This window comes from Rhea pennata, chromosome 8 (assembly GCF_028389875.1).
Source record: "Rhea pennata isolate bPtePen1 chromosome 8, bPtePen1.pri, whole genome shotgun sequence".
Classification (NCBI taxonomy): Eukaryota; Metazoa; Chordata; class Aves; order Rheiformes; family Rheidae; genus Rhea; species Rhea pennata.
This window is the reverse complement of record NC_084670.1, coordinates 29730613-29753556: the sequence shown is the minus strand read 5'-3', so window position 1 is coordinate 29753556 and position 22944 is coordinate 29730613. Positions and strand designations below refer to the sequence as shown.

The window sequence follows — 22944 nt, the reverse complement described above, 5'->3', positions numbered from 1 at the left end:
TCACAGAAACAAGAAGAGGTCTGGTTTTGCAGAAAGACTGCGGGAACTGTATGTGTTTAGTCTAGGGAAGACATGACTGTGGAGACACACGATAACCGTTTTCAAATATATAAAGGCTGTCACAAACAGGAAGGGAATAGATTTCTCTTACCCCTGGGGATTAGAACAAGATGTTACCAGTGTAAACTGCAACAAGGGCAATTCAGGATAGAGATCGGGGGGCATTTCCAAAGTGTGAGGGTATTAAAACCCCAGCGTAAGCTGCTTAAAGAGTGCAAGAACTCTCCACTATTGAAGAATTTTTTTAAGTGCAGTAGGGAAGCTCCTGTATAAAAAGTCTTAGGTAGAATTGCTGCTGCTTTGGGGCAGGGAATGGCCTAACTGATGCCCTAAGTTCCCTCCCAGTAAGTCCTCTACTCCCAGTTCCCCTCAAATGGTGCTCCTGCAGACTGGCAGCGTTGGTGTATCCCATCACAGCATGCCACTTTCACCCGGGTGCTGCCGGTGCCAAGGGAGGAAGCGCTATATGCGGAGGCAGTGATGAGAACTTCCTGCGAGGATAAATTCCAGTGGAATTCCCACGGTCCCATGCCAATTTTCGAGCTCTGATCGTGGGCACGGTTCCTGCACGCATCACCAGGCCCAATAACTATCCAAAGTTCATCCTTCTTACCCACACACCGATCCACCCCTTTTCAGTGGCAAAATCCAGAAACAGATTCTTGACACATGGAAGGAGCAGACATGCTTGTAGAGCGAAGGAGAAGTAAACTCATCTTGGTATGTCCTGTAGGGGTACAGCTGGGCATATTCAAGGCTTATGTATACAGGACACAAATAGAACTTACGCAGGTCAGACTAAGGGCTTGTTCAAAACCAGGCCAGAGTAGTAAAACAAAAGTGAATCAAATTCAAGTGCCAGTTAGGTTTAGATGACATCTCTTCTTACATCAAAACATAATTAAGAATGTTACACTTGTTCTTCCCAACTGCCTGTCACTAACATACATGAAAAACAATTTAATCTCTTGTTCAGTTTAAGTCCAGAGCCTTCAATAGATGAAATCTGTTCCAACAAACCTCTCTCTAGTCTGGTTCCAAAGGTTACCTCCGTAAGTATTCTCTCTGCTGCATCTAGACTATTTTAAGATTGTATTGGCTCATAGTTCATGTATCCAGAGCTACACATTATGCAAACTATTTCCCTTTTCTCCTGTCTCATGCCTGCTAGATCAGATCAGACTGCATACGTCTTCATCTGTCCTTTATACACTGATCAAAGCACAGAATAATATTTTCAAAAGGAAATACCACTGAGAGTAAAATGTCTTCTGCTGTCTGAAAGGAGCCTGATAAGTTGTTGCTGATAAGGAGCCTGGTGTGAATCAGAATGACAGGATGAAGTGCGCAAAGAGCTTGTGTCACCTCTATGTCCAGTTCAAAGCATAGGCATTGGAGAGGCAAGAGGCTCGTGTCATTGACTCTCTCTTCCCGGCCTGGCTTCTCGTGCACAGTTGTTCCTTGAAGGACAGTGTTCAGTATTGATGACTGATACCATCTGAATCATTTACAATACCAGTAGAAGAGAAACTATCTCCCACTGATGGGATACTGATAAACCTCACAGACAGGAAAGCCAGGGAGATCCCCAGAGAAGGGGAGAGGGCGGAGGAAGGGGTGCAGCAGAGCCAAGGGGAACACAGGACTGGGTGAGACGGCACAGAGCAGGGCACAAAATATCACCATGTTATCACGGGTCCTCAGTTCTACCTCGATCTTGCGGAGAGCTCCCTGTGTCTGGGAGCGGTGCCTGCCTGAGGCTGCCTGGGGGCCGTTTCCACGAGCGCAGAAGGCTCTTTAGCTGGAACTTTTTAGCAACACCTGACTCATTACATGGCCACCTGTATGCCTGTGGCTTTCATGCTTCCTGGTATGCAAATGTCTTCAGTCACCATAGGATTTGTGTGCTATCTAATTTCACACCCTCACTTATTACTTGGCCAGTTTCTCTGAACTGTTTTATTACTGTCTTTCTGAACAGCCCATTTAATTTGTGGGCACCTGTGGGGTTGTTTTTTTGCTTTCCTTATTTTTCTCTTCTGTGCTTATAATCCTACAGTGCACAACTACTGACTGCAAACCTGTATGTTACACAAGCACAGGCATAAAAACTGCAGCTCTATCTGCCCTATGTCTCCTTACCCCGTTGTAGCTTGTGGATTTAGTGTAGTTTTGTTGTTCCAGGTGTAACTGTTGTCATATTTATATGCTGAATCATTTATTTATTTCACCGCCTTGTCAGTGTTCCTCAGCCCAGGCTTATCTGCAAGTATTTTACTCATACACACAAATATAAGATTTGCTTCCCTACCTACAACGATTTGAACTGATAAATCCAGTCATCTAGTGCTGGCCGCGTGAAGAACTGTCAGCAACGCAGTCAACAAGCTAGCAAGTGCTAATAAAGTGCGGGTAATGGAGCCTTTATGTAAACATTTGATCCTAGAGAAGCAGTCCTGCCTAATGTTCCACACTAACAGGATACTGATGTGATCGGCAAATAAACTAAAGGCCCAATTTTAAAAACCCAGGTTCCCGAGTCCGTATCTAAGAGAACGTGGTAGGCATTTGCAACATTGAGAGCTGTATTTGCCTCCTCCTAAAGCGTGGGGCACGTCAGCACGGGCAGCGGCACCCACCGCGGGGACCCGCGCCAGGGCCCGGGAGCCCGCAGAGGCCCCAGGCGGGCGGACAGGCGGCGGCCCTGGAGGACCTCGGCAGCGCCTCTGGCTGCAGGGGAGGCACCGGGCCGCGGCCGCGCTCCGCGGGAGGGGGCCGAGACCGCGGTCCCAACCCTCACCGCCATGACAGGCTCCCGCCAACGGCAGCAGCCCGCCATCACGGCGGGGACCGGAAAGGGCGGGACTTCCCCGTGCCCCTTCAATACTGACGGCCGACTAGCCCAATCAGAGCACTGCCCGCTCTCATTTCTCCCTCCCCTCGCCCTTCCCGCTTTCCTGTCCAAGAGCCACGCCGATTGGCTAACACCCTCTTCCGGAAGCTCGGGCGATACTTCCGGCAGTTGCTAGGCGACGTGATCTCCGGTAGCTTCCGGGTTGTGAGCGGGCTTCCGGGTGCGCGGCGGCAGGAGTGGAAGGGGGAGGCGGCGGCGGCGGGCAGGGGGGCGAGGACACCATGAGCACCATGTTCGCCGATACCCTCCTCATCGTCTTCATCTCCGTGTGCACCGCGCTGCTGGCCGAGGGTGAGCGCCGCTGCGCGGCGGCCTGCGCCGTCGCCGGCTTCGCCTTCGCGGCCGCGGGGGGGTCGAGGCTGCGAGCCCAGTGCTAGGGGCCGGGGGGCTGTAGGGCTGGGCCTGGCCCGCGCCGCGACGGTGCCCTCGGCCGCGTCCTCCCGGCTCGGCACAGCGCGGCGTGGAGGGCGCTGGGAGCTGTGTCCTGGCAGTTGCTCCCCGCTTTCCTGTAGCAGTGTGAAGGGCAGGCCCGGGGGCAGCGGATGGGGCTGAGGGAGGGGGACGGGAGAGGCTGTGCCGGGCCGCAAGCAGAAGAGCGAAAGTGTGAAAAAGGCTTTGGGTTAGTCAGGCCCACGTGAGGCTGAGTACCTGGAGGGCGACGCGGGCAGAGCACAGGAAGCCCAGAGGAAAGTGTTCTCGACCAAACCCGACCTTTGAGCATAGTGGGAGGAACAGGGTTTATTTGGCCTAGAAGGAAGAAGGTTATGGGAGGATGTGATAACAGTATTCAGTGAGTTCTGCAGAGCGGACATTGTGGTTTTCTGTGACTGTTGTGCGAAGGATGTGAAGAAAATAGCCACACTTGAAGAATGAAAACTAAGATGGTTTAGACTGGCTGTTTGAAAAGTCTTTCTAAATGGCAGGGTGGTAAAATGGTATGTTACCCAAGAATATGTGACACTGTTGCTGCTGCAGGTTTCTAAGGACAGACTGGGCAGATAGCTCCTGGGATAGTCAAAGTCAGAGGCTGTTCCTTTCTGCTGAGCCACATCCGAAAATCTCCTAGCATCCCAGAGCTGTAAGACACTGTCTTTAGAGAACCAGGGGTAGGGAAACTGCAAAGCAGAGTATGATACATGTTTTTTAGGGGTCATATTGCATTGCCTTTGGGATAAGATGTTATACATGTTGATTACATCTTGCAGGACAGAGCTCTGCTCACCTCAGGAGCACATATTGGGTTCCCTTTTGTGCATTTGGGCATCCCAGGGACCCAGCAGCAGACCTCTGCTGTCAAACAGGGACCAAAGGCCTTACATAAGAGCTCAGGTTAAACTTTTCACAAGCCAGAAGTCCAGCACTTTTGGTGCAGTTATTCTTCATCATGTTTTAGCACTAGGAGTTAGACTGGAGGATCTCTTGCGGTGTCTTTTAGCCTAGTATGTTTTCCTTTTCAAACTATGTTGTTATTAACAGCTGGTTCATTGTAGGAGATGGGTTTATGCTTCTCACCTTAGTTAAGTCGTATGAAAATGCAGAACAAAAAGATGATTATTGCCTTAATCAACTTCCAGTTTTAAGAGGAGTGACAGCCAGGGGAAAAAAAGTGTGCGTGTGTGTTGGGGGGGGGATAAAGAAGGGATTATGTAAGTCCCACAGAACAGCAGAGCTCAGTAAGGTAGCTGGTAACTTTAAAAGTCATTTATGGACACTGGTGATGCATGGAAACTTGAAACAGGGATTTGTAGAAAGTGATGATATGATTTGCTGGTGATTTTGGGGACCTTTTGTATTATAATGTGGTTTTGTAGATATAAGAATATGAGTTAGAAAGTATATATGTAATGAATACGTACGTTATTTGTTGTAAGAAGACTTATGTAGCGACGTTTTGTTTGATTCAGGTATAACTTGGGTGTTGGTCTACCGAACAGACAAATACAAGAGATTAAAGGCTGAAGTGGAAAAACAGAGCAAAAAATGTGAGTACCTTTCAGACACTAGAGAATATGTCTGCTCCTCTTGTTATATCCTGCTTTAGCAGATGTCAGTTTGACTATGTTCTGCATTCTGATTAATTCCTGCCCTTTTACATGTTAAAGAGCAGAAGGGAACTCTCTTCAGCTTGGAGTTCTGGAAACTGGGTACTGAAGGGACTTATTTCTGTCCCTAATCTTTTCACTTTGCTAGAGGGAGGGTTAGTACTAAGATCTATATTGTTATCCAGATTGGCCAGGATTGTCCTGGAAGACAGAAGGGAATAAACAGAGGATAGGAGGAAGTTAGAAATCATATTGGCATATTTATTTTTTTCCTCCCTCCTGAGCATGAGTAACCAGTGTCTATATATTCTTTTCAATGCCCCAAATAAATTCAAGGATGCCATTTTTGCTTTTCAAGAAGGGAAGACGGGAGATTGAGGTCTCTAGTAAGAAAAAATTGAGGCTGAATGAATACCATGAGAGCTAAAGCATAATATGTTAAGAATAAAAGTGAGGATTAATGATGTGGGAAGAGTAACGACAAAATCATGATAGAAAGAAGGATCTGAGATATCATTTGATATATAAATAAATCATACTAGAAAACTAGATACAATACTAGAACTAGAATCAAATTTTTAAAAAACATATTATTTCCATGGAGAGGGAGAGTGTGAATGAAAAACTAAGAGGAAGGAAGAAGGGAGCAGAATGAAGAACAGAGTGGGCAATCAGAAGATGAGCAGTAGATACTAAAAATGAGACAAAATGGTAAACATGAGGATTTCAGCAGGGAGTGTTTCAGTGGACCTGTCTGAAGCCTAAGAGAAGGAGCAGAAATTCAGTTGAGCTTTTGAATTTGGTTGTGTGCACCCTGTGCAAGTTGCAGTAATAAGAAATTGACACAGAAGAAATGTGGCTGAACCTGACCTGCTTTTACATTGGAAATGTTTCAGCAAGATGTAAATGCTCCTAATGCATGAGAGACCAATATTATCAAACTGTGCTCTTTGCAGTCTAGCTTGTTCCAGCCTTCTACTGGGACAGATAAGCCAAAGAGTGGATGTGTAGTCATGCTTTCATCTCAGCTCCTAAATTAGGGGCTTTTGTCCACACAGCAGTATCAGAGGGAGGTTGCATCTCCACCTACCTCATGTTAGTTCCATATGATGACAAAAAACTGTAGTGTAGAACTAGCCCCGGAAGGGCAAATTAGAGAAGCAACTGAAACTCAGCTGAAAATGAGTTAATGTCTCAGTGTGTTTGTGCTGTGGAACATGTGGAAGGAGTTAGCATGGCTTAATCTCTGGGATTTGATGAGTGCTTTAAGAGTTTAACTCTGTTTTTTATAGCTCTTGATATCTAGGCTGTAGTCTGAAGGAAAAGGTGTGTGGTTCGTGCGTCTGAAAGTTAGTTTCCAGCTTCTGTGTTTGATTCCCTCCTCTTTCCTCCCAGGTGAAACAGAATGTGTGTGTGTGTCACTAAAAATTCTGGCTTGTTGTTGGAAAGAAGGTTGGCTTTTTTCCCTCTCTCTCTCTCCCTCCTCCTCTCATGCACTAAGAAGTGCTGTCTAATGGCTTATAGACAACTTGCAAAGTAGACCACTTCAGCACACCCTTCATCCATTAGCTGACAAATCCAAAACAGGAAAAAACATGTGTGAAATCTTTAAGTTCTTCCATAACAGTCCCAAGAATCTTTACAGTTTGCAAAAACAAATGGGCCGAGTATTATGTTTGGGCAGACAGTGTTACTCATAGTTCTTTCTTCCATCATTCTCCACCGTCTCATTTCTGTTGAGAATTACAGTGTTGTCTGAGACTGGTAGGAAAATGATAGCAAGTGTTCTGAGGTAGTTGTGGTGGTAAACTTGTAAGGCTGAAGTACGTCTGTGAACAGAAGAGCTTCTCCAGAAGTGTACTGTTGCTGTTCCTGCAGATAGGCTTTCTAGACTGCCTGATACTTAGTTATTTGTTCTGCACAAACCGTAAGGGAGTTAGGGCTGTAGACTACCTCAGGGATGGTGTATGATTCAACAGTGCTGTCTAGAGTGAAGCTGTTATCCAGAGGAGCCCTCTTGTTAGGCCTGGGAGCAGTAGTTAGGCCAGAATTAGGTCAAAGGGTTCTCCAACTGGGATTTGAGCTGGGGGCCCAGGGATTATGTGGACTAGGCTTGGGACAGATTGATCAGGAGCACTATGATAGATCTGGTTTAAGGAAGATTATTGAGAATGTGTTCTGAGCACTGGGTGTGTTGTATTCATCTGACAGCTCTGCCCAGTGTTCCCTCTGAGCAGACTTGTCTGGTTTGTTCCCCTTGTGCTAGCCTGCGTATGAGATGTACATCAGAGATGTACTTCTTTCATGGGAAGAGTAAATGTCAACTCTTCCACAGTAATGTAGTAAGACACAATTAAGTATCTTGTCTGGGCTAGCATGGCTTTCTTGGCAGTTTTGTGACTGACTTGCAGATCACCTGCGTTTTGGAAGCCAGCACCACAGATCTTTGTGTAACTTGGAAATCTGACTATCTTCTTTGTTTTAGTTGTGTTCTGATATCACAGAAGAGTTGGAGTTGGCAGGGACCTCTGGAGATCATCTGGTCTAACTTCTCTGCCTCTCAGGCAGGGTCAGCTAGAGCAGGTTGCTCAGGATACCAAAGCTAGAATATCTGTCCTGAGCTAGAGCTTAGTAAAAGAGAAAAGTTCTAATGCACACTTCTCTAAAGCTCATTCTGTGAGCCAACAGGAATCAAGAATATTTGTTGGTAGAGTAGATTTGGTACAGAAAAACACAGTTTAGGATAAGAGGACTGTTACCTGTTAGGTTATAACCATGCTTTATCATCCTCACTTACTGTAGTACTCTTATAATAAGTCTTAAATTAAAACCTGTTTTTTTACTTTTTGCAAAAGACATTTGCAAGTGAGCAGCCTGGTTACTATATCACAGTATAACTCTGCTGGTTTTCTAACTGTTAGCTTTTCTTGCTCCAGTGTTAGTTGTTTGCAGATGTTTAGTGAGTGTTTTGCTGTTTTAGTAACTTTGAGCTTAGGATTTTTAAAATTGTGGAAGTGCTTCAGTACTAATTAAGTGAAGAAGAATGGAGAGGTTGTGGCCAACTGCTTGGACAGCATTTCCCCTGAGAATGCCCCCCTGTGAAGAAGGGATGTGAGAGAACACAGGCTTTCCTGTGTTCAGCTTCCCACCGAAAATAATTGGGAGCAGAGCTTGCCATAAAACTTTCTTCATTACACTTGCTGAATCAAAAGTACTGTCTAATACTAATGACAAATCAGCAAGGGTCATTTGAGCCAGCATGGTCCCAAGGCTGCTTGGTTAATAATCTAACAGGTTCTTGACAGAGTTTAAAATTAACCCTTTTGAAATTTTCATAAATCACATTCTGACTTTTGAAAATACTTTTGACTTTGTGTTTGGTTTGGTCAGTCTTGGGTAGATTAAAAGTTGCTGATCCTGAATGTTTTTAGTTCTGTCTGTTCTCCAAAGAGAATAAGATGTTTTGTTTGGTATGTGCAAGAGGGGGTTGGTATCATTATGTGGAAATGATGGAATATCTTTCTTTGCACTTTGTAGTGGAAAAGAAGAAGGAGACGATAACTGAATCAGCAGGCCGACAGCAGAAAAAGAAAATAGGTAAGATTGAAAGGCGTTCCAAGAATAAGGGGAAAGATCAGAAACTTCTGGAAGTGATTATCTGCTCTTTCTTTGCAAAACTATTTATTTGAAGTGTTTCTTGCCCTGACGACTGGTTACAAACCCTTTTGCTTATTCTCCTAAGAGAACTGCCTCTGGATGGTTTCAGTCAAATTTAGAGGAATACTTCCACTCCTCATTGGTCTAGTTACCTTTCTCCTTGATCTGGGCCTTTATATCCGTGACTACTATTAACTGTTCTCAGTGCTCATTGCTGCAGTACACTGGCAGTTTGCAATATCTGTGTGACTATACAGTTATGATTTCAGATTTTTTTTTCTCATGTAAACACTTCAGGGCTAAGATTGTTTGCCTGAATTAGCTCTTACTGTGCTTAGATTTATTTCAACCTTAGTAAGTTAGAGTTCTATTCAATTTTTAGTACTGATCTGTATTTCCATTCTCCTTCTCTTTCATTGTCAATATAGTTAAGTAGTTCTAGGCTCAGGTAACTCTTTAAATACTAGACTATGCAAGAACACAATATATTGCATTTTTTAATGCACATTAATTTTAGAAGGTTCTGTAATCTGCAGAAGTCTAAAGTAAAACACACAGTGAAGCCCACTTATATTACTGCAGAAATTGCAGGAACACTTCTGAACTCCTGGGAGGTGGTTTCCTCATTCCTCTGTAACGCCAGGTAGCTGGATTAGTCATTTGATTTGTGCAAAGCCTGGGAATAATTACAAACATCTCTTAAAACAATTCTTCCTGGATGTAAAATCTATTATCTCCTGAAGGGACAAGAACCAAAACTCATGTGGGTTTTCAGTTCCTAAGGTTGAACCATCCATGTGTGGGATAAATATTGCTTTTTGGATACGGCAACTTTTTAATCTTGTTACATTCTATTGTTATATACAGTCACTTTTCAATGTGTGGCAATGTGACTTTTTTCAGGGCACCATCCAACTCGTGTTTGTAGCAGAGAATATTTTATTTGTGCTTGGACTGAACTAATAAACAATAGAATCTGAGGAATTCAGATGATCCACTGACTTTTATGTACTGAAATAATCTTGTTTTGCAAATGAAAAACAAAGCACAAAGGAACTAAGAATAAAACTTTGGAAATGACCACTGATTTTGTTTGCTATGATCTTGCTGGCCCAGCTTAAGATACTCAGACTGTTTTTTGTTTTTGGTGGTTTTATTTTCTGTGCAAGTGCTGCATAACTTCAGCATCTGATTTGTTTTCAGGCAGGGCTGAATGCTCAGTGCTTCTGAAAAATCAGGCTCTAAATGTCAAGCTGGCATCCAAAAAGTGACTCACAGCTTTTAATTACTTAGAGAATTCTGGTCCCAGTGACACTGAGTATCAAATCATTCTGCAAAATGTATCATCATTATAGTATCAAGATTACTTGTGTTGGAGTTCCTTTAAATTTTATCATTCTAGTTCAAAAAAAAAAAAAAAAAAAGAGAGAAACTAGACTTTACAGATAAGTCGCAATCATGGTACAGACTTACCTCAGTTGCCATCTGTCTTGTGCACGGAACAAGGCAGGATGTGTGTGTACAATATTGCTGGGTTATGCAAGGGATGAATCATGCATATTCACAAGAAGGTAGGATGGAAGTTGCATGGACAAACTTAACTCAGTGTTTCCTAGTTATCAAACTCTTTCTTTTTTTTAATGAAAAAGTGAACCAACTTCAGTTATACTGTGCCCAGATCCCATTCACAGTGCAGGAACAGCAGACCTTTAACACTGTGGCATGGCCTTCTGCCATATGAGCTTAGAGAGTATGTTTTTTAGCTTATAACTTTGCCACTGTTCTCTTCTGTGGGCCCCTAGAAGGAAGGATGGTAACATTCCCAATAGTGCTCACTAATACTTGTTAGACAGTAAAAAAAATGCTGGCAAAAAATATTATTGCTATATTGTCTTGGGTTGTGTTCCAGTCAGCAGAAATAGAAGAGTTAGAATTTCAGCATGCTGCTTGTTGATGATTTATCCAGCCCTTTTTCCCTGTGCCTCCACCTAGTTCCACAGAAGAGTACAGTACTTAAATGCTGCTTATGCATGAGTTGTGCAGGATTAGTCCATTTACAGAAAATGGTCAGGCACCTGGGGCCTGTTTGTTCTGAATAAGTATAAATGTGTGAGAAAAAGGCCAGATATATTGGGGATATGGGCTGTATTCCTTTTATCCCTGCATAACCTTTAGTCTATCTCAGTAAATGGTTAGTTATGTAGCAGAGGGAAAAAACAAGTATTTGTGCCAAATGTGATTCCTAAAGAGCTGGCCTGTGCTTGCTGAAATGTCCCAGAACAAAATTCTTCACCTTGATCAGGAAGCAGGTGTCTGGAAAATTCCTGCCTTAGGGCATGGTTTGTAATTATAAGCAATAGGAATTAGCAACAGGGATTCTGAGAAAGTGGATATGGATATTGCTGTTGCTTTGCCTATATATACTGTGGATGTATTGGCATCTTTTAATTGGGGTTTGAGAAATAACTGTGGAGCTTCTGTGCTGTGGGCCTCTTGTATTGGTACTTCAGCAGGGATCGACTGCACAACTCGTGTGTTGGATAGCCCTTCACAGTCCTTCTGTCTGTCTCCCTATCTTTGCTCATGCTATTCCTTGGATATTTCTTCATCATCCACATCCTTACTTCAGCTAGGTGTTCCCTGAAAGCCTTGGCTGCCCTCTGGATGCTGAATCTGAGGGAAGCACAGTGAGTGAGGTTGGATGGAATGGGGACATGAGGACAAAAGTGGTGATAAGTGGTAGGTAACACTTCAGCGTGGAGCAGCCCCCTTATGAGGGGCATGGATGCCTTCCCCAGTATCTTGCAGACAACAAGGCATCTTTTGCAGTTTATGATGACTTGAGGAGAGATGAAATTTCAAAAGAAATATTTTAAAGTGTTCCCTGAAAAGCACAATAGTACATGCTTCAGTTTAAATTCACGTAGAATGCATCTTTCTTCTTTGGAGAATCTTTCAGGTGTCATAAGGGTCCAAGATCTGTTACTAAGAGCAGTAGAATGTTAGACTTGCTGAAGTGCAGCTCCTGGCTCCATGTGCCACTTTGATGTTGCTTCTAGAACCTCTGAAATTAAATCCTTGCTTACATAGCATATTTGTAGTGGTGAGCCTGGTGTGCAACTAATTCGGACCACAGTTCTTTGGAAGTGTGGTTTGCAGGCATTGTCTTTGTTTTCTGGCCACATTGCTCATGCTGCTGTGTTTGGTTGGTTGAATTGGCAAATTTGACGTTATGAATTTCTCCCAGAAGTGCTGAATGTGTGATTCTAGCCTCCTCTTTTGTGCCCGCTTTGCTGCATGTTACTGTGATGGAGAAACAGTTGGCTATGTACACATTTTCAGTTTGTACTGTCTGGCAAAGAGAGCTGGAGTTGGTTTTGGAAGTGTTCCTGGTTTGAAGAGCCAGGAAGGTTAAGTTTTCCTGGAAATGAAAACACTGTGGTTTCTAGGTTGGTATAACTGATGATAACTGTTTTTTTGCTTTCCAGAAAGACAAGAAGAGAAACTGAAGAATAACAACAGAGACTTGTCAATGGTAAGAAAATTAAAGCCTGTTCCTAACTGCTGAAGGTTTCAGTGGGCAGCTTTCCAATAGAAAGACTTTGTTCACTTGGCAGAGATGATAATCCAGAGAGAACAGGAGGAGTGACCTAGTAGCTACAGATTTGGTATGATGCACAGAGTTCTCCAGCAGTTACCATTTCATCTAATCCCCAGCCTTAGTTATTTTCATATTTATAAGCCTCCATAATGTCGTCTAAGTAGAATCAATTTGTGTTGTCTTCCTGCAAGTTCTGTCTTAATAATGAGCCGTCTGATTTTCTTATCTCTCTCCAACTTTCTCATGTGATAGCTGTATAGGCTTAGCAAAGAAACAACCTGTGGAAGGTAACAGGACAATTTTTAAGCACTTGGATCTTTTGTGAAGCAGCTTTTCACATTAATAATCCACACTGTGGCTACCTCTGCACATAGTTGTTGACCAGACTACTCTTTGAGTTCTCTGCTCTCTTCCCATGCAATCCCTCTCTTTTCCCTCTAGGTTACAGTGATGCTGTGCAAAGCCTGTTCTTGAGGGCATGAACCCTTAATTCCTCAATGCAGGCTTGTTGTTTGACTTTCTCTGACCATTTTACTTGCAGGTTCGGATGAAATCCATGTTTGCCATTGGCTTCTGCTTCACGGCTTTGATGGGAATGTTTAACTCTATGTAAGTATCAACTTTCTGGATTTTTCTTAAGTTTTCATGGTGAGTATAGTTTCCTTCCTTCTCTATCAATTGAAGTGTTTTAGTGATGACATGGCTCATCTAAGAACTCTAAATACTCTGTATAAAATGGATCAATATTTCACATGAAGATGTAGTTGTGTGATCACAGCATGCTGCTGTTTTGCTCGAGAGGAGACGCTGCATACTGGCACTCTTGAGTGCAATCTAGACACAACTCTAAAATCCTTACTGCCTGGGGGCATCTTGACCAGGGCAAGTTTGGTAGAGATTGAGCCAGCAGCCGCCGTCTTCAGTTTCCTTGGCTTTGCTAAGTAATGTGACCGAAGAACTCTTGTAAACAAAACTACTCCAGCCCACCTACCCCTTAGAAATGGGCTGGTTTTGCAGTGTTGGTTGTTGCCCTATTTAAGGTGAGATATTAAGAAGTCCAGGCATAGATTCTAATCTTCCTTTTCTTTAAAAATCACCTGGGATTGGTCTATTGAAAAGTAGCTTCTAGGTTGCATGATGGAGAGCTTTGTTTCAGACAAGCAAAACTGGAAGACTTGCGCCTAGCTTTTAGAACTTGATTCAGGTTTGAAACGATCTTCCTACTGGTTGCAAAATCTGAAGATAATATGAATATGGTTAGTATAAACTTCAAGAGACTATGTAATATCTGGGCAGTATACTTGTCCTGTAAACAGGAGTAGTCATCTTTACATTCTTGGGCACCAAGACCTTTGACTTTTTTGCTAGCAGTCCCAAGATACGGTCAATTGTTGTTTTATTACAGATCTGTGTTGGATAAATTAGAAATGGGTTAATGTATGCCTCCGTGTGGACTCTTATTCAGCTTCTATCAAAATTCAGCATCAACCTTCTATGGAATGCTATGAAACTGAGCAGAGGAATGCAGCACCAAGGGACTGTAAAATTTGGGTACACTCTTTGGTCATCATTGTATCATTTAGCTACAGTCCTGAGAAGGGATGGAGATGTATTTTAGTCATGTGCCTGAATGTCAGAATGTGGGACCATGATTTGTAGTGCTGCACCTGAAGCATTAAAATATTATTTGGGTGCAAGTCTTTCAAACTACCTACTCTATCTAGTTTAGTAGAGTGTAAGGATGCATTTCTGAGGCAGTTCAAAGGATGCTGCAATGAACAAGTGTTTCATGACTGTAAATTCTTTATAAGCTTTGGGAAAGAACTGATCTTGGTTAAATCCTGTATAGATCCACCTTCAATATGTGTTAACTTAAAAATAATTTATTGGTTTATTTTCCCTTAAGACCACAAAGTTTACTTGTCTTGCGCCTTTCTCCCTTGAGGATATCTGTCCACTCGAATGATGCTCCTAAACCACAAGACTGACATGAAGCTTTTAGGATGTCTCGCCTTTACCAGCCTCTCCTTAGAGGCCATTCAGGGAGCCAGTGCATGAGTATCCAGACAGCTCAGTGGATGTTTGAGTGGAAATAGCTTTCTTGCTAAGTCCAGCGGTTCAGAGGTTATTGAATCAAAATGTAAAAATTTGGCTGTCTTAGCTTTGAGGCTAGATAGTTAGATTTGTGCTTCTGGTCTCAATACAAATCAGCATATGCATTTGTATCTGAATGGCAGTTTTGGTGGGGTTGTATCTGCACTGTCTCTGCGCTGTCTGAAGCTTGTAGAATGGTTTGACAGAGCTGGTTCTCACTTACGTACTGTCATTCTCTTGACATAGCAGAAAGAGCAGCTGCCTGTTTCAGGAGGAGAGTAGGTTAGCTTTGAATTCATGAGGCTGTAGGTGCAGTATGAATAGGAGAAGAGTGGCTGACATTTGTAATGACTCTAGTCTTTCTTTGCTGGTCTTTCCTGTTCTTGAACAAACTCACTCTCCTAGGGGATAAAAGGAGCAGGCATACATGCACAATGCAGACACCCAGCTGCTCTGTGACCGGGCACCTTACCTCTGCCATATGCTTAGCGGACAATAGCCAAAATGGAAATTACTATAATAACTGGCTTTGCTTCTTACAATGTGGGGAATGGAGCAGTGGGGTGAACCACACTAGGAGGACACATAAGTGTCAGGAAGGTAAGTTTAAACCCAAAGAGCAGAATGTCACAGCAAAGATGGGCAGCTGAATGACGCTTGTGGCTTAGAAGTCCTCTAGGACAGGAAACAGGAAAGTCTGTGGGGAGGGGGAGAGTGGAGGACTCCAAGCAGATAGATGCGCTTTCTCCTGGGGGGGAGATTAGCTTCCATGTGTCTCAATTTTCTTTTGTCAAAAATGTCTTAATACAATCAATTCTGAACCCTGACATATTCTTTTCTTGAACTGCACATTCCAGTACTACTTCATGATAACTGTGAAAACCTGCTGGAAGAAAAATTAGGTACCTCAGGGTGCTACTGCTGAAATACTTGTCATTCTCACAGCAGGAATAACGCAGAATTTTAAACCACTGGGGGATGTTACAGGGAGATAAACATCCGTTCCTAGGTCTCCTGCCAAACTGCCTGTGAGATGTAAACAAAGTTGGCATGCATGTGAGCTGTAGCTGTGTGAATGCATCTCCACAGGAAAGAACGCTCATTTAGGATCTCTTGAAACAAGAAACACCTGTTAGAAAATCAGCACATGCAGAGACAATAACATCCAAATATGCACACGCTGATGAGGCAACGTACACACTTTACTTCAAAAGGTTGGGTTGCCTGTCTGCGTTGGGAGAAATCTTTGCAAACTGGCCAGAATTCACACTTTGCCTGGCGCCCTGGAATGTGGACCTGGAGGGGCTCCAGGAGCAGGACAAGCTGCTTGGAATAGTCAGTATCGTCCTGCTTCTGCACTGCCTCCTTCAGAGCTAATGCAGAAAAGGCTATTGGTATTAAAAAGCATTCTCTCAATGATCATTGTACACCTCGTTCTTGTGCTGAGAAATATAGCTGCTCTACAAAAGGAAAAAAAAATGTTTGGTTTATGCTCTGCTTAAAGCCAAGAGTTCATCTTCTTGCAGTAACTGCATTACAGCAGTGATAGCTCCCCAGAACACAGTCAACATTTGATCAAAAGACAGATGACTATCTGCTGCATTTGCAGTTTAGTTATACTTTTTATTTAAAAGCCAAAACGCCAGCTAAGATTTTTGGCCAGCTGATCACATATCACCGTGAAACGCCTTGTCTCTTACCGTGGTAAAACAGTTACTGAGGGAAGCCTACTTAATCTTTGGATGACTGGGCGATCTGGGGTGGAGGTCTGTGTGAGAGATGTACTTAATCTTCTTGGTGTAGTGTATGTAGAGGTGGGCTGGGGAAGGCAGCATGGCTTTTCCAGCCTTCCATGTGGTCTTGCCTGCTCTGATGGTCTGCTGGAGATGCTTGCTTGTTTCTTCTACAGCCAAGGATTCTGCAACTGTCCCCAGTTGTGATTCCAGCACTTTTTTTTCCAGATTTGATGGCCGAGTGGTGGCAAAGCTTCCCTTTATCCCCCTCTCGTACATTCAGGGTTTATCCCACCGCAACCTTCTGGGTGAGGATTACACTGACTGCTCCTTCATCTTCCTCTACATTCTCTGCACAATGTCTATCAGACAGGTGAGTACACTGAGTCTCCTGCATGCCTGGATCAAGGAAGGCATATCTCTACAATCCATAAAGAAGTCAGTTACTACTGTGACTGTGGGTTAGGATCTTACAAACAGCCACTGTGCTGAAAGTGGAAGACTTGACTAGAGGCGTTAGGATTGCTCCAGAGTGCTAGGACAGAGTTAAAAGAAACAGCTTGCTTCCTTGTGTCCATCTCTGATAACTTTGTGAATTGTCATGGTTAGCCTTCAGCAAAAGACAAGCTGCCTCTATCAGGAGGCAATATAAGTACTACTACTTCTCAATTATGACTTCTACAATAATATGAGAAGAGAGAAGGGTTGCTTCTTTGGGAGAATCTTCCTCATTGTAAAGGCTCAGTCAGTCCATACGTTTGTTAGAAAAGTCGGGAAAGAGTTAAACCTGTTCTTTTGCTTTTGTCCTTCCTGTTTTTGCTGACAGCCTGACTTTTCAGTCCTGAGAACTTTACCTTTGAGTAGAGTCTCTCTCAGTATGAGGAATGTAACTCAGAAAGGGGGCCTGGTGTGGTAACCAAGAGTAGGCTACCCATAGCTGCCCAACAAATCTGGTTAGTCCCATCTTTTGCAGAAAGAAGCATCATCCAAGTTAAGGGGATGTGTGTGGCCAAGTATAGGCTGTGTTACCCAGCTGGATGACACCCATGTGTTCAGCAGCAGTTAATGTGTTGAATTGAGGCTTTAACTGATGGAATGGTTGGTGAGGACAAGTGGGCATTCTCAGTGCAACCAGAAGTTTTTGTTTGCCATGTTCCCCCAGGGAGTGCTGAGGAGAAATTAATAGGCTCTGGGGGCTGGATGAATGCTAGTGCAATTAGCTGCAAATTTTCTGCTCCTCTATTTATATTTCCCTTTTCTTTGATTCACTTCCTGAATTCTTGCTGCTTTTCTCCTTGACCGACTTGTTGCTTTTCCTCAGGGGGTGCCAAGAGACTTGCAGAATTAAAGCAGATCAGCAAAGGGAAGTGACATGTTATGCCAGTTGCTGTCAGAAGTTTGGATGCGCTCGATGAAGCAGCTTAATAATAGAAAGTTAGTTCCTTTAGTCATAGAGTGCATACTAATGAATCAAATTCTCCATAATTCTCCACGACGGGTGCTTATGTTGAAATGTACCTATGTCTGGTCCTGTGCAAAAGCAAATAATGAATCATAAGCTAGGCTGAAAAGGGATCTCCTGGGGGTCATCCAGTTCAGCACCGCCTGCTCAAAGCAGGGCTAGCTTCAGAGAGGCAAAAACCAGGGGCTTCCTCATTGTGTTCTCTTCAAGACAAATCTGGCTTCTCTTGCCAGTAACTGGAAAAGTAAATGCTGCTTTGAAAAAAAGTTAGACCTTTTCAGCTTCTTGGATCCCTGACTTCACCCCCTGACTTCCTGGGAAGTTGAGGTCTGATGCTGTTCCTTCAGGCAATCTTGCATGGTTCTGCTCTGTTACTCACCTGTTACAGAAAGTCCCTTCTTTCCAGTGCTACAGGTTATCATCATATGAAACCAAACAGCACTGTCTGCAAGGTTTTTCTGCAACGGTTGGGTTGACTGGGGAACTCCATTGCTGAAAAATCCCCCATGGATTTTTTTTGTCCAAAAATACAATTCCTGTGTTTGGTTCTAGTCCTGGGCGTTTCCTGCTGTCGCCTCTTGTGAAATGAGTAGACAGCTTGAACCGAGTGGTGGGGCACTCTGGTTTTGGAAAGAAACACTGAACTTTCTGAAGAAAATGGACTTTCAAGAGATTCTTTTGAAAAATTGTCGTCATGCAGAAGAGTTCCTGCTAATGGCCCCATGGAGGTAGGGGGCAGAAGGAGAGAAAGAGGTTTACTTTATTGCTTTGGAGAAAGGTGTTTTTGCTCTGAGGATTTAGAGATTGCAGCCTTAGTGGTGCTCCTTTAGCTGATTGCAGTTAATTATACCTGCATGTCTCCAGCTAGCTGCTAGACAACTCTAAGTTTTGTTATCTTGCCCTGTGGAGCGAAGGGCAGAGACCAGCTACATTAGTTTGTGCAAGAGCTAGGAACAGAAGCTGTGGTTGCTGGCATCCTGCTTCTGACTTTATTACTGTTTGAAGAAACTTTACATGATAACAGCATTGGGAAAAGGGCTTTGAAGGGGTGTGAGAGGGGAAGAAAGCAATTAGAGGCTTAAAATGGAGCCAAAGAGTAGCTTTCAGTGCTGTGACCATAGAGATGAAAGCTTCGTGACCCTCTTGAGTTCTGCTCTGTGTAAAAGGGGAAATTTGCTAAGTCAGCTTCAAAAGAGCTGCTGGCCCAAGGGAGGAGAACTTATGTGGGACTGGGTGTCTGGTTTGATGCTGTTGACAGGAGAGGAAGGAGCAGAAGTGTACCAGAAGCCAAAGAACAGGTTTGCAAACAAGCTAAAGGGACCACACAACCCTCAACCTTCTCTTAGAACCTGGAGCTGCTCATGAAGGGATTGAAAGCAAGGGAGAGATCCCAGCAGAGCTCAGAAGTAGAGAAACTCCTGTGTATGTGAAAGACCAGCAATCCTGAGAGAGATGCAGCAGAGTATGTGAGGATGGGGAGAAATGAACTGACTGGTAATTAAACTGACATTAATGGGATGGGTAGTAGCAGTGTCAGGCAGCCTCTTCATGCAGTCCTCAGGCACGTGGGGGAATAAACTCTTCAAACACTGACTGGAAAGCTTGTTGCCTGTGACCTGGCCAGCATCTCCTGAAATAGTCAAATTACAGTGAGTAACTTCCTTTGCGCTGTTCCCAGCTCCCCCTGGCACGTAAATCCTGTCCCTTAGTTCCTCCTGTCTTCCTGTTTGGAGAGCGGAGGGTTGCTGGGAGAGGCCTTCCACAGGTCCTTGAGCCGTTGAATTTCAGCTGGGAAAGCCTGTTGCTGGGCGTGAGGCACAATGTCAGGGTTACATCCTCTGCCCCTGCTCCTGTTACTGTGCTCCCAGCCTTCACCTGTGCTGTCTGTGGAGAGAAATATGCTGCTGTTCAGGCATTTGCTGGTCTTCGCTTCCTTTTCACACAAGCCTGAACTGCAGATTAGGTCTCTTCTCCCTGAAATGTGCTCCCAGTGGGAAAAGAAGACAGTACTTATCCTTACTGCCAGGAGTGCACTTTCCCACACAGCCTGATCTTGGAACAGGGAACAACTCACTGCCTTGTCTCTGAGGCCCCTTTTGAGTCTGAAGACAAAGGCAGAAGCAGCTCCCATTCTGCCTGCGATCATTTATAAAGAGGGTTCAGAAGAACTTGGATAAGTGGTTTGTGTGCTTCTGTTTTGTCATATTTCCTCCCTGCTCCTGAAGGTGATAGTCCTGTTTTTGTTGGAAGCAGACTCTGCAAAGCATCCCAGGGTGGTGCAGAGCACAGCACAGAGCAGGTTTCTGCTGCATCTTGCCTCAGCCCTGGTGTTTCCAGCTGCATGTACAATGGGACTGCTGTCCACCAAAACTGGCTTTGCAACTAGCACGAGTTTCTGCTAGTACTAGTTTCTGCTGCCCTTCCTAGCAGAAAGGGGGCTGCTGTGGAAGCATAATGCTGGCTAGAGTGGCTGTAGACTTAAACCTACTTGAATCCACGTGGGCTATCTTCTCCCTTTCTCTTAGAACTGTTCAAGCTTGTAGAGTAGGATTTAGCACTACCGTTTGCCTCTGCCCTAGTACATAGAGGACTGAGGCAGTGTGTGCTCCTTGTTCCCGTTGATGCTCTAGTAGGATCTCTACTCTGCTCTAGCTTTGTACTAACTCATACATGGTAGGATCCAAGTCCTGCCCACTGCTGACTCTGCAGCACTCTTTGGTGTTTCTGAATCCATGCATGAGCCACTTGCTTTCTCTGTTCTTTTTCTTGACTAAGCTCTGAGAAGGAGAACCACAAGAGGGAGCCTCCTCCAGTAAAATGCTCTGCTTTTAACATTCAGTTACTACTACTGTGCTGACTTATGCAGGACACCGATTTAATTGTGCTGTGGACAAAGATTGCTCAAGGTGGTTTTGCAGGATCAAATTTTGGTCTGTCTGGGCTTGAAGTGCAGTACCACGAAAACGTGGTTAGACTCTTTCTGCAGCCAGGTCAAGGCTGGAAAAAGTGGAACTGTGTATGTGTGGTGCAGCACCTGAGTTAAGAGCCTAGCTACTTTCAGGCAAGTCTTGGATGCATCTTCCCTGCATGCTCGGGACTACCGAGGCACAGCATGGTGGTGCTGCTCAGACTAGCTGGCAGCTGGAGCCTTTGAGGTGGATTAAGGTGCAAGTACCCAGAGCTCTGGGGGGCATAGTCAGTGAAAGTGCTCCACAGCCAGTTGGGCTTGCACTGGGCTGATGCTGCTAAAGATGCTCATGTGGAACCATGCAGATGTCTATACTGCACTTCCTGTGGTGTCTCCTGGTGCTGTGTTATCTAAGGATTCCTGGAGAATAGCATACTTGAGCCTCTTTGGCTCCAGATGATGAATTGCTCAGTATGTAGTTTGAGTTGTTATGAATCTAAGTTTGCTCACTGTTCAGCAGGCATCCCACAAGTCCCTGCTGCACGTGTATAATCCTGTAGGAAACATCTGCCATGAGATTTATAACTAATTCCCCAACTCTGCTACTTCATTTTTTTTGTCATTTTGTACTGAAACACCCTTATCAAAAGCATTTTTTTTTAACAAATGAGAATGCAGAGGTCAATTTTTTTTTTTTTTTTTTGATTTTGCTACATATATATCGTTACACTGCATGTCTCCTGCAGTCCGCTGTTCCAGTCTGTATCATTAGCATTTGTTAATTCTGTGTCTAAACTTCTGGCTTGCATTTGACACTTTCTCTAAACTTCTGGCTTGCATTTGACGTTTTCTCTGACCCAGTTTCAGACTGGTTTATGTGAGAGCCTTTATGCAGAACCTCAGACTCTGGCTGTTGTTGACAGTGGTTTCTGGAACTTGTGAGAACTGAAAGCTGCTTTGTTTCAGCCTGCAGACAGATGTTGGGAGCCTGCTCTTGCGTGTGTGTTGCAACTAAATTGCAAGGATAACTATTATAGGTTGATTCAAACCAACCCATATGCAAGGACTAGTCTGTGACTACCTTTTGTGTAGCTGGAGGTGGAGAAGAACCAGATTACTGTCCTCAGTTGAAATGTTAATTCAGCTGCAAGAATGTTTTTAGGGGGTTGGAGGAGATGAGCCCAGCTTTAATTGTAACCATTTTAGATGGTTGTTTGACTCTGTGCTGGTTTTTGTTTTGTTTTTGTTTTTCCTTGAATTGAAAGCGAGATCCATTGTATATTAGGCAGACTGGTAAGGCTTAGTGAGTGAGAACTTGAATCTGTTGAAAGTAGTGGGAAATACTGCATTTGTAAGCAGAGCAGGGATTTCTTCCTCTTTTATAGCTCCCTTGTCATGTCATTGATGCTGTCTTGCTCTTCTGTTCTTGTTTTTGCAGAACATCCAGAAGATGCTTGGCCTTGCTCCTTCCCGGGCTGCCACTAAGCAAGCAGGGGGCTTCCTTGGCCCACCACCTCAGGCAGGAAAATTCTCCTAAAGCATGGTTGCAGCCTCCAGCACAGGTTTAACCGCTGCACCAGACTGCCTTCAGAGGGTAACAAGATTGGATTCTACATCAGGCTTCCCGTTCAAAAACAGCCTTTGGAGTATTGGCCAGTCTTGGAAATGTCTTGCATATAGAGTATTCTACCAGCAGCTGTTTGCTCATCCACACAAAGTTCTCGGAAGATAACTTGACCTTTTGTTTCTGATGTATCTGAGAAATAAATGGTATGGGCATGTTGATTTAGGTGTCTCTTAATTGTGCTATAGGACCAGTAGAATTACCTTGATTCCTTGTGGCATGGAAGTCAATTCAGATAGCAAGAATGAGAACTGCAAAATAGACGGTTTGGAAATTCAGAACAATCATACTGTGACTTGTCCTTTGTGTCTTAGTTGAGCTGGCTAGAGCATATGTAGTATGGAGCTGGGCAAGCAGGTGTGTTTTTTATAAAAAATGCAGAGTTGAAGATGAAGCTTTTTTGTTGGCTTAGGTGACTGGTGGTGCAGGTACCAGCCCCCTGTGCCTGGCTGCTCTTGGAGGTTGTGAGGTTCTGGATGTACTGTCACCCTGTGCTTTTCTAGAGTGTAGCCTCACAGGCTTCTGTAGCATTACACTGCTTCCATTTAAGTTGCTTACTTGGACAGAATCTATACAGTTACAGCTGTAACGTGAAACACACTTGGCCTTCAAACTGAACTTCAGCAAAATGTTAAATTCTGTCAGCGCTATCCAGTGCTAACAAACCCGTTACTGCCTGAGGGTTATGACAGCAGCATCTGCTTGTGCCACTTACTATACTGCTAAGCAGGCTGATGAGCAGTATGCATCTTGAAGGCCTCTGGCATCCTTCTTAGGCTTACTAAGGTATTGGTAGGAAGCTCCTTGTGCTGTCTTCTACCTTGTCAAATGATTATCTGGTTCAGTTTT

The 22944-nt window shown here is 44.0% G+C and overlaps 1 protein-coding gene across 1 annotated transcript; it reads left to right on the top strand.

Moving 5' to 3' along the window:
• Positions 1-3138: 3138 nt before the first annotated feature.
• TMCO1 (transmembrane and coiled-coil domains 1) lies at positions 3139-22256 on the top strand. The gene is made up of 7 exons (XM_062581327.1): positions 3139-3265; positions 4879-4956; positions 8554-8613; positions 12162-12208; positions 12816-12883; positions 16330-16474; positions 21910-22256. The coding sequence occupies exons 1-7, from the start codon at positions 3196-3198 to the stop codon at positions 22006-22008; spliced, it is 567 nt and encodes a 188-aa protein (XP_062437311.1). The 5' UTR covers positions 3139-3195; the 3' UTR covers positions 22009-22256.
• Positions 22257-22944: the final 688 nt, after the last annotated feature.